At 40.3% G+C, this 12,073-nt stretch overlaps 1 protein-coding gene across 2 annotated transcripts in view; it reads right to left on the bottom strand.

Annotated features, from left to right (window-relative positions):
- adcy5 (adenylate cyclase 5) overlaps positions 1 to 12,073 on the bottom strand; it is a 95,383-nt gene that overhangs the window by 50,886 nt on the left and 32,424 nt on the right. For both annotated transcript variants that reach the window (XM_030428843.1, XM_030428844.1), the window contains exons 2-3: positions 3,977 to 4,126; positions 23 to 144 (exon numbers count right to left, since the gene is read on the bottom strand). In XM_030428843.1, coding sequence (XP_030284703.1) covers positions 23 to 144; positions 3,977 to 4,126 — 272 coding nt within the window. The remainder of the gene's footprint in view (positions 1 to 22; positions 145 to 3,976; positions 4,127 to 12,073) is intronic.

Below are 12,073 nucleotides of genomic sequence, written 5' to 3'. Positions count from 1 at the left end.
GGGGGTGGGGGCCTGGTGTTACCTGACGTTGTCGTGCTTCTGGATGTAGATCTTGTGAAACATCATGTCCTCCCGCTTGGCATTGATGTCAGCTTTCATCTCCATGGCAACGTGGCGGGGAAGCACTGAGAGCAGGAGACGTTCCTGCATGGAAACGTGGGGGCAAAGTGAGTTCAGTGGACAAGTATGAGTACGTTAAGAGGTGGTGGCTGTGGTTGTCTGAGGGGAGGCTGCGTGACTCACGTAACTAAGTAAGTGGAAGAGCGAGAGCTGCCTTCCCAGTGCTAATGAATAAACGCTACATGGTGATTAACCTGTATGACATTTATATGAATATCTTCAGAATAAATAGAACTTGTCAATGTGCATTAAGATTAATTGCGTGTATGAAAAATGACCCCAGTTGTGTCTTTGTGTGAAATGTGTTGGTTAAACCTGCGGTACAAAACATGGGCGTCTTTTTCTTGTGAAACAGGTGAAATTATCTTTTCTGTGATGCTTTGATTTAAGCCAGCAGTGATGAAAAAGCTGGCTGACTTTGGCCGCCCGATTCAACAGGTTTCCAGAGTAATACAGTTTTAAATCCAGAGGTTTCCCAGTGAAGCTATTTTAAAATGTGAACAGGCAAAAGTAGAAACCTGTCTGCCTGTCGCCCAGATTTATTTATTTATTTATTTATTTATTTATGTTGTTTATTTCGGGCATGTCAATTCATAAACATCACATTTCATCATTGTTCAAATAATACAATACACATGGCCGAAAGGGAAAAGCAGGAGAAGCCAAAGCTTATCAAGTCCCGCCCCCATTACCCACAGGATAAAATCTTCATCCTGATCTTTTCTTGTCATTTGCATTTTACATTTTCTTTTCTCTTTTTTTTTTTTTTTTTTTTTCAACTTCTTTTGTTATGACCTTTGACAAAACATATTACAGCAGTAGCATACAGAGCTGAATTCAAGCTTAACTAACAGATATAATGTTAGTTAACATTTCTGCAAATCACAGATAGGTCAACATTGGACTTATGTACCAAACGAGGCATATCAAGTTCACATGTTATGCTCATGAACAAACTCTCACATCAGGGGGTAGAAGGGGACAGTGGTGGCATCATTACAAGCAACAAGGCCACCAACGGGTGACGGCAGTTTGACTCTCTGGGGTGATTTCCAGCTGTTTTTGAGGCGACCAAAACAGGCAGGGTATTTTAAGCAAAACCGTGATGTTTTCCTAACACTAACCAAGTGGCTTCTGTGCCTAAACCCAACCAGAACATAGGCACAGTGTTGTGACTCGTTGTGAGAGAAATAGAGAATTGAACCTAAATAAATGTAAAGTAGCAACATAAGCCTTAAGTTTTAACTGCAATCTTGGGTTTTGCAGAAACACAGCCTTTAATCTGCCGATTGGGATGTCGTTAATGTCCAATTCATTCAGATGACACGGTTGGAGCACTTTCAGTGCTTGGATGGACAGGACTCTCAACTGTTTAAATCATCAGTACAAAAGATGAAAAAATAATTTCAATTAAAAAATGATTATTTACGCCTCTGACTGGCTTCTTCTCCCGGCAATGGCAGCCAATCGGCAGGCCAAACTGGATGAAAAAAATAATAATAATTAATACTTCTTGACTATGTAAACCAGTAGTGATGAGATGAAATAAGACAGAACTGTACTGATCCTTCAGTGGGGAAATTCACTCCTAACAGTAAATTTACTATCTACCATAAAATAGGGGGAACAGGGGGAAAAACAGTGAGAGAAATATAACGTAAAACAGAGCGAAGCAAGTCAAAGATAGAATAATGAAAAGATAGGTGTTATAATAACAATAATAATTATTAAATTATTAAGTAGAGTGTCATGTTTCCATGCCTGATTATACTTTACTACACTACTAGAAGTCAGCAGCGTCTTCCATTTCATAACTCTGTTGTGGTGTCGAAGAAAAGGTCGAATGGTCAGGTAGAACTTCTTTTGTCTTGTACTTGGAATTAATGAAGAGCAAAATCACAACCAAAGTGACTCAGCTGTGGCCGTTAGATCAGATCTGGGTTTGGGTGGTTTGGGTGTCTAGCATATGTTTATTTATTTATTTATTTATTTATGTTGTTTATTTCGGGCATGTCAATTCATAAACATCACATTTCATCATTGTTCAAATAATACAATACACATGGCCGAAAGGGAAAAGCGGGAGAAGCCAAAGCTTATCAAGTCCCGCCCCCATTACCCACAGGATAAAATCTTCATCCTGATCTTTTCTTGTCATTTGCATTTTACATTTTATTTTAGCATGTAGTTACATCTGCAGGAGGTAAGTAGGCAGTATTGATAGTGGGTGAGCACCATGTTAAACTGGCAACAGACAACTTTTTTGCTTTATCTGAACACTTTTGGATGAATACTGATGTCACAGTGTGACTGCTGTAGAGAAATTATACTATCTGTGTAAAGACTGGTTCCCTAAGGACCTCTCTTTCACTATGCCAATCAATGAAAAAAACTAAAGTCTAATTATGCCACCAAGGAAGCATCACCTGAAATAAAATGTCAACATTACTTCATTTGTTCCAAGGGAAATTTCATGGACATAAAGGCTGCCACATAAAAACATACATACACTTGATGCAGTAACAGATGCGTTGTCAGCATGTTCTAAGGACGATACCAGTGCTGACACTTATGTCTGTTACTGCACCAAGTGTATGTATTTTTTCTGTGGCAGCCCTTATGTCCACTAAACGTCCCTTGGAACAAATAAAGTAATCTTACATTTTGAATCAGTCTGTCATATCTTTATGAGGAAACAGAAATCAAAAGCACTCAAGTCCTCATGATATTAATCAAACAATAGGTACAACTAACTTACAAAATATATTGTGTATATTTGTAATAGTAGCCTCCTGAAAGTTAAATTTTTTTTATTTTTACAATGAAATGTTCTTGTGTACAATAAAACAAGTTCTCTGTCATGGAGTATATCACTTCACTGCTGAAAGAAAAGAAAGCAGACTCACTGCCAGTTGTAGACTTTGTTAATTTTTTTTGTTAATGTTTTAAATCGTTCGTTCGTTCGTTCGTTCGTTCGTTCGTTCGTTCGTCCGTCCGTCCGTTCGTTCGTTCGTTCGTTCGTTCGTTCGTTCGTTCGTTCGTTCGTTCGTTCGTTTTCTTCCGCTTTATCCATGCGGGTTGCGGGTGATGTTACCGCTTTTATACCACCTTATTCAAGGTGGAGCGGGGGTTACTGGGGCCAAATCCAGTGACTCTATGGGCGAAGGCCAGGGTACTCCCTGGATGAGTCGCCAGCTCATCGCAGGGCCCTTACTGATGGCAGTGGCTGCCACAAAGGTGCCAACTGCACATCAGGAGCAGTGTTGGGGTTCAGCATCTTGCTCAAGGATGCTTCGGCATGTAGCTCAGTCCCGCCCCGGGGAGCCAAAAAGAAAACCTGCCGCATCCAATATGGTGGTCGTGCTAACATATCACGGCAACGATCCAGCAAGTTAATGCGGCGTCTATGTAAATATGTCTATGATTCTTATGGTTGTATTATATTTATTTATATTATAGTTCTTATTGTCTTCTTATTGACTGCAGCACCAGCAGCACCACGGTGAAACGCTAGAGGTGGGAAGTTTCTATTACCACTTTAATGCATTCTGACACTGCATCATCTACATACATTTAAATACTGAAAATATCAGTACATAAGCAAACATGATGTAAAGAATCTGACATTGTGCTGAAGAAACATTTCCGGCCACTGTCCTCCACTAAGGACCAAGCTACAGTACACACTTTCCTGAGCCATCTTTTAAGCAACAGGAGGTGTTCAACATTTAACAAAAACAAACGTTTTTAGTCTATTCCTCGAACAGATAATTGATTTTATCAACAAGGTTACTGTGGTTTTTTTTTTCTTTTTACATCCCGTCTCCTCCCACCACAAATCTGCACCCTCTCTCACCTGCTGCTGGTTTTCCCTCTGGGAGTGCAGGCGAGCCTGGATGCATTCCCTGGTCTCCTGGAAGGCCTGCCTCTGGGAGCCCTCAGCGGGGTAATGGGTGCACACTCCCACAATGTTGGTACAGGAGAAGATCAGCACGTTGGACACTATCTGCAGAGACAGCAAGACAGAGAAAGAGTTAGGGCGCAAAGAAGGGGCTTCCATGTGGGCCAGAGATCATAGAGACTCAACAGTTCAAATACAAAGTTGTGTCATCTTGTTATCTTTTCTCCCTCCTTCCTGGTGATCTCTGCCAGCATTAAATACAGCAAAACAATCAATGCCTTTTAATTGCTCATATCCGCTTAAGAGATTTTATGCCCTGTGGAACATTAAGCTTGCATTCGCAGCTGAACCAGGGGAATAGCTGAAGTGTTGTTGTCTGTATCTCAATTTGACATTTGTTCTGAAAAAATAAATAAACAAATAAATAAATGTTCATGTTAGGAATGTGACCAGAAAATGGCATCTCCGTAACTTCTTAGCATCAGGTAACAGACTCAAGTGCTGTGGTGTCGTAACGTGAGAATAAAACACATGGTAGATGTGTCATAAATGTATAGCTTTAAGTTAAAACAACTTTGTTATAAGTTACATTACTGGTGCAGAATGACCAAGAATATGACTGAATAAGTCTGGTTCTTCCTTAAACAGGTGCACAACGTCTTGCTGAAAAATTGGAAGAAACTGATGATGCAAGTATCTGATTTACAGAAAATTCATCTGCAACTATGTTGCTAATCAACTAATCATTTCAGCCATCTTTAAACAAAAATGCTGAACTTCGTCTGGTTGCAGCTTTACATTCTGTATTTGTTGGAGGACAGAACACAAGCTGATACTGTGTTGCAAATTACAAACTCATCCAAAACAGATTCAATCAGCATTCAGTTTTCTCTTAAGTACGCAGTTAGGAATAAAAGCTTATTATTTTATTTTTCAAAGGCACATTTTAAAGAACAGAATGTAAAAAAAAAAATGTCCTGAACCTGGAGTGGATGGCTTAGGACTTTGTGCCGGTCCAAAACAAGAGTGTTTATTTGTTAAAGACTAATAAGCAGACATGCAGTTCAATCAATGTGTAATGCAGGGTGACTAGATTATAAAGCCAATGGGGTTGACACAAAAATCATGTGTCATTGGCTGAACAGAGGTAAAAAGAATAGATAGTGGAAAGTGAGAAAAGCCAGGCCGAGCAGTGAGCCTTGAGGAACCCCACAACATTGTGCCAAGCTTCTGACTGCATATGTGGGTGTGGCATAAGATCTTCAGATTTCCAGAAAACCCAAACGTGCTTGTTTGTTCGAAAGTTAATTTGCAAGTTCTATTCTCGCATCTAAGCATTATTGAAATGAGAAGTCTGATTTCCGTAACTGGAGTAAGCAATCTACAGAAACCTGATATACCCGGATAGAAAAAGCTGATTTCCTGGCTATGATCCTAAATGCATAACCTGGTTTCTGGTCACGCATGGTTAAGATGCCAGTGTGACAGCAGAGCAGGATGAAAGGAAAGATTACACATAGCGATGCAAGCCCATACTGAAGATCGACTGAATCGGCTGAAACTGAAACTCACTCAAGGCCAAGTCAGCTTCCCCATCACACGTCGGACTAGTTTCAAAACCAATACACATTTGCACTGTGTGAGAGAGCTGCTTCCACCCCCTTTCTAGCGTGTAACATATAGTAGGCTAGCTAGGGGAGCGGGTTGGACATTTTAGAGAAAGCCTTTGTTAGGGCACACTTGCATGTGTGTGCCACACTAAAACGGGAATTCTTAATTTGCAAGAAATCAGTTCCTACAGGTTTCCAGGCCAAGTTTCCACCTCTCAAACAGCCTGCATGCTGTCATGTGTCCAAGGCACCAGCGCTAAAAGACATTGTTTCCATTCAGTACCAGGCATACAGTGGGTCCTCGGACCGGCAACCAGCAGCAAGCCAAAGCCGGCAGCCCATTCTTTTCATAAAGCCATTTAATGGGCTGAATCAGCCAGCTGAATCACATTCACACCACGGGCCTCTCTGTTGCCGGAACAAACTGAACAAACACAACACGTCTTTATCAAGTCAAAAACCCCTCAGCAGGTCTCCATGCAAAAACCGAGCACACTCAGAGGGAGGAGAGGCTGGCGGAAGACTAGCCTGGAAGTGAGGCACGAACAAGGAAAATAAAGAACCGAGGTGTGAGACAGAGACAAGTTGGTGCATTTAGAAATGGTTACTCCTTCTGCCTTATCTGACTGAACTGGACCGACCCACAGAAGACAAATGACTTGTTAGATAAATACAGTCCATCAGGACAAGAGGTTTTGGCTGCTCAAATATTTATTTTCACAGAACTACTCTCACCTAACAGCACATCAACCAGAATAACTCAGTCAGGAAACTCCTTTAGTGCAAAAGGTGTAAAAGGCCTTTAAAGCAAAAACATGTTTTCATAATCCTGAAAACTACAGTACAAGTTCTACAGAGTTCACTAGCACCTGTCAGCAGCGCACTTTGAACCGAATCACGATAATTTCGACAAAACCAAATGCTTCAGCACATTACCATGGATCTTTTTTAGCATGACAGTGAGAGGTATCAGGTTCTAAAGGCAACACTGTACACCTGTATTAATGCTTAGATGTTACAAGACAAAAAATGTTAGCGTCAATGAGCCACTGAAGCCAAAGCATGAATGAAAAGCTGATGGCCAATCAGCAGACACATTGTTCTGCCCGATCAAAAGCAATAGGCTCGTTTGAGATGATTCAGGCCTACGCAGAATCGATCACCGGCGATGCTGGTTAGATTCGTGTCGGACTTGATCCCGACTTGCTCTGCCATCATGCACAAGACCAGGGCACCTGCTGTTTTTAGAAGGTTTTTCTGTCAAGATAATCCATGCTGTGTGGCTGATGGTGAAGTTCAGTAGTCAGAGATACTGAATACACCAACAATCATGATATCATAAATGGCATACAATATATCATAGCTGTCCATTGTATGCTTATATTGACTGATTTCATTTCTGAGGTAATTATCATCTATTGTCTTGTATTTCTTGTCCGCGTTTGTCTATAAATGTTTTACATGCACATATTTTTCCTCGGCCAAATTATAAACAGCAACAAACTGATGTAATGCTGATGTGAACCATGAACAGAAACAGCCTTTTGACCAATATACATTCATATGAAATATCTACAAAAATACAAAAACGACGACAACCCCGCAGAAGAACCTGATTATCACAACACAACACAACCATGCAGCTCAGTCAACACATCTAGCAGCTCTAAAGAGATTTGTCACATTGAGCGCAGCCAGCCCATGGTTGAAAGGCCAAATATACTGCATGAAGATTAGAAGAGAGAGCGGGAGCAAATGGCCTCATGAAGAAGTAATCCATCTGAGTCATGCCAGTCAAGTATTTTTTAAATATTAAAATACTAAATGAGGCATATTTAATCTAAGTGATGAGGAAGACTGAATTCTGGGTGAAACGACTCTGGGAGGCTGGAGACAGATTTTTTTTATAGGTAAAAAAGGAGTACAGCGCAGAAAGAGACCAACAAAACTATACATAAGCCTCGACATATTAGGCAAATATATAGACTTTAAACCATGATTACTGCACATTCAGCCATGATATTTGATGACATGATAAGAGATAGGATTGGTGGAAGTGTGGGTGAGACGCAATGCTTATGTGTGGCAGAGAGACAAAAGTAGTGCAGTATAGTGATTCCTAATGCCGTGTTAACACAAAAATATGAAAACAATAGCATAATAATTATAGAAATAACCAACAAAAACAAATTCATTGATTTCTATGAATTCATTTTTCTATGTTTTCTGATCCATGAGTGGCTTATTAGCATAACAAATGTGTTTGCGTCACATGATCAGCAGAAAAAGATTGTTGAAATTGTTGCCGTGTATAAACCTGACTGTCACAATGTGTTTCTGTTAAGACCATGACAGTCTGGAGACTCCTGTTTTAAACCAGCCTCAACATTTAAGAGCTGGGCTCCTTCTACCTACAGTGCAGTCAGCCAGTCAGCTGCAGCCTGGCAGCATCCCGCCCCCACACTGCCATGGAAACGGCATGCATCAGATAAAGCCTTTCAACAGGTCAATACAAATATTCCCCAGCAGCAGTCTTATTCTATTAATACTGCCGGCGCTCACCCAGGCCTTATTTGGAAACCTATGGGGTTTTCCTAACCACAGAGGGAAGCTGGGAGCAGAAAGACACAGCTCCCATGTCTAATACAGAGACCACCCCCAGGGTAAGACCCCAGACAGCTATTATCGAATAACTGCAGAGGAGAAGTGATGAGCTCTCTGCTGATTATCTTAATAGGCGTAAATAAATCCAAGTCTTCTCAAACTTAATATAAATAATCAGGGAAGATTATCTTCAGCAGTTTCCCTTCTGTGTTTCATGCATATTGTTTTGTTCATCTCATTCATGCTGATTTTCATACTATTCAAAACGTGCTGAGCCAAAGACATCCTATAGCACTCAAGCAAGTCATCTTAATAGTAAACTCTTACCAGAAACCAACCTAAATTCAGCCCAAAGTCCCCGAATGATCCAGCGACAGTGGCGACGCCCCGAGCCAGCTTTTCCAGATTCTGTTACACGAATGCATTCAAGGAAAATTCTATAAAAATAATCTTTAAAGAAAGATTCTGTTACATGAAAAGCTGCATTCCCACTGAAGTCAGAAAATTTGACAATGTGGGCAGCAAAAAAAAAAAAAGCTGTTTGCCTGTTGGCACTGCCACAGGTATTTAACTCTTCTGCATGTCCTTGTTTCTGTTATCATGTCATTAATAGAGCCACTGTTCCGCAGCAAGCAAACGTCTGCAGGGGGAACAGTACTCAGCACGGTGAACACATCAGTCACATCATGATTCTCTGCTGAGCAAAGTGCCGTGTTGTGGACACATTAAAGAGAAAGCTGTTCAGCACATGACCACATCAACACCACAGACTTATGGGACAATATTAATTATTGGAACGCGTCCCAACTCTGCTGTGGAGGAGCCAGATATCATAATGTTAGATAACAGTTTTTAATAACACAACCTCGATTTACTTACGACCAGATGTTAGTTCTTTTTATAATGCATACCATTTCATTAATTGTCTGATGACACTTATAATGATTAAATCACAAGTAATCTTATTAATAATAACTGCCAATGATTTGTCAATGTATCGATTTATGTCAGGCCTCTCGTGGCTTTCCTGATCAATTCCATTTATCGATCATGAGCAGATGACCCTCAGCGTTTCTTCTAACTAGAATGCATTAGGATAAAAGTAAGGCAGTGAAACAGCAGCGGCCCTGTACTGAGAGCTGTTTAGTCTCCCCCCAGTGATATAAATATTAGAAACAACCCCTCACTTTGACGCAATACCATTCAACATCCTCCAAAAATGATCAGTTCAGTTGAATCAACTCATCTCTGAAACTGTTTCAGCAAAATTGAACATGAGGGGAGGATTTCTTTTTTGGGTGTGTTGTATCAGAGTGCATTAGTTTTGCGTAGGTGTACTTAATAAACTTGTGTGAATATGTATTTGTCCGTTAACCAGCCTGTTAGCTTGCCACGAATGAGGAATACTTGAATAACACGTTAACTACAGTGAGACCTGGCTTGGAAATAATTCAACAAGATTATTTATACTCTCAGTGGAACCTTATGATGATGAGTAATGATCACGCTGTGCTTTATCCAATTCTTTTATCCAAGTTAATGAGTCCAAGCAAGTTGTAATTAAAGCCAACTAAATGAATTATCCAGTTTGGTTTTCTCCAGCACAATGCATACAGTGTAGAAGAGCTCACCAGCATCAATTTGGATATTTTAGTGATTTCTGCTTTTATTTTTCATATTGAAAATAAGAATCTGTACTATCATTACTGTCATACTGATTTCAATTAAGTAGCCCAGACATAATGTTAATTCATGATTAACTCGGGTTTGATTAATAATTGCCTAAACAATAATCTGTCAACCACAATGTCATGTTACTATTAAGGTTATACAGTTTGCCCTCTGTCACCAAATGACTGCAGTATTGATGCAAAAGTCCAAAATGTAAAGAAAACACGCCTCTATTAACGTCAGCTGTAGCAAAAGAAGTTTATGTTTTGTTTTATTTTTATAATAAAAGCCTCATTAGATTAAAGATGATCTGATGTGATACAGTATTACCAACAACAACTTCTCACACTTTCACATCCAGAGCAACAACTACACAATACCTACTGTAGAAGCCAAAGAATTCTGGGAACTGTGGAACAATGACAGAAACCATGGGACCAGTTCACTCATGTGCTCGTGTGTGTGCGTGTGTGTGTGCAGCAGTTTTTTTTAGTGTGTGATTAATAATTGCCAGCAGAGGTCATAAAAACAACAGAGTAAGACATCCTAGGTGTTAATATTTACCCAGCAGTCTGAGTTTGTCCCCTCCTCCGCCTCTCCCACACCTTTCTCTGTATCTTACATCCACCCTGAGGCTGAGAGTTTCTTCTTTGCTCCCGAGCTCTCGCCACACTTCCAACAGACTTTCCACTTATACTCTTGTGTCATCTGTCAGATGCCCAGCATGATGTCTGTGGAGGACTAACAGCCAACATCCGGCCAACACAAGGGACGACCGCAAGTGAACCAAACCACAAGGCCCTGTGATGTGGCCTGTCATTTTTATGAGACATTTTTAAAACATTGGTACACATTAAAAGACGGTTAGTCACTAGCGCTGCAGCAGAGCAGTGCTGCGATAAGCATGTCCTCATAATGTTTGTATCACTCGCTCTGCCAGGAGACTCAGACAGCTCAGGCGTGAAGCACAAACATTTCTTCAGCCTGCAACAGGCAGTATGGCAAGTGTTGCATCATAAAGGTGGACACGGTGGCCTTAGGGTAAGAAAAGAAGGTTTCTGACCAGAACTGTAATGTTTTATCAATTTATTTATTTGTTCTTAAGTATTTAATTATCAGATAACTTGGTTGAGCATGTTTTGTTTTTTTTTTAAAGAAAAAAAAAACGCTAAAATCTCTGATTCTAGCTTCTTAAATTAGATTGTTTTCTAGTTTCTTTCCTCCTCTGTGACAGTAAACTGATTATCTTTGGATTGTGGACAAAACAAGACATTTGAGGGCGACATCTCGAGCTTTTGGAAACACTGATCAACATTTTTCACCACTTTCTGACATTTCATCCACTGACTACGCACTTAATAATTTTTTTAAAATCCTCAAAAAATCAACTGACATAAAATTAAAATCATAAACAGCCTAATCTATGACCTCAAAGTCCCTGGTTTAATCTCCAGACCAGCTGGATACATCTGGGTGGGGAGTGTGCTACAGTCTTCAAAACTTGATCTATGACGCTCATATTTGTTGTTTTTGTGATTACTGTGGCCAGAAGTGACTGATCGTTAATCACTTCACAATCAACTTTATCGTGAAGTATTTACTCCCAGGCCAAGTCCTACTCGATGCATGAACCAGATTAGTTGGATTGAGAAACATGTTGGTTCAGTTTTGCTGTATGGATGGATACGCTTTGTTGACTCAGAGCTCTTTACACGCGCTGTAAAGCCGGCAATTTAGCAAAGCAAGCGAGAGCAACGGTTCCTCTCCCACTCTTTGTGAAGCTATTAACAAAAGCATCAAAAATGTCGTGTTTTTTCAAGTATCACCAGGTACAGGTTGACTTTTGAAATTTAAATCACTGCGGTTTCATGATTACAAATTCCAGGAGGCAAGCCATGACTCTTATTCTGAACTAAAGTCAGCGACAGGAATGGACAGGATTCTGTTGACTCTGTTTTGCCCTGCAACACTTTGTCAATCCAATTCTTACTTGCAGTTGTGATTAGATTAATAAATTAGCTACAAGTGTACGCCCCCTTAGCCGGCACACTGAGGCACATTGTGTGTTTTAAGGATAAATGCAGGTCATGCGCTTCATGCTGATTACTGTGAGCAGCCTCATTCTGCAGGGCAATGTACAACAGGGTGAAAGTCTCTCACGTGAGGG

The sequence above is a fragment of the Sparus aurata genome, chromosome 9 (genome assembly GCF_900880675.1).
Source record: "Sparus aurata chromosome 9, fSpaAur1.1, whole genome shotgun sequence".
Classification (NCBI taxonomy): domain Eukaryota; kingdom Metazoa; phylum Chordata; class Actinopteri; order Spariformes; family Sparidae; genus Sparus; species Sparus aurata.
This window is presented reverse-complemented; position numbering and strand designations above follow the sequence as displayed.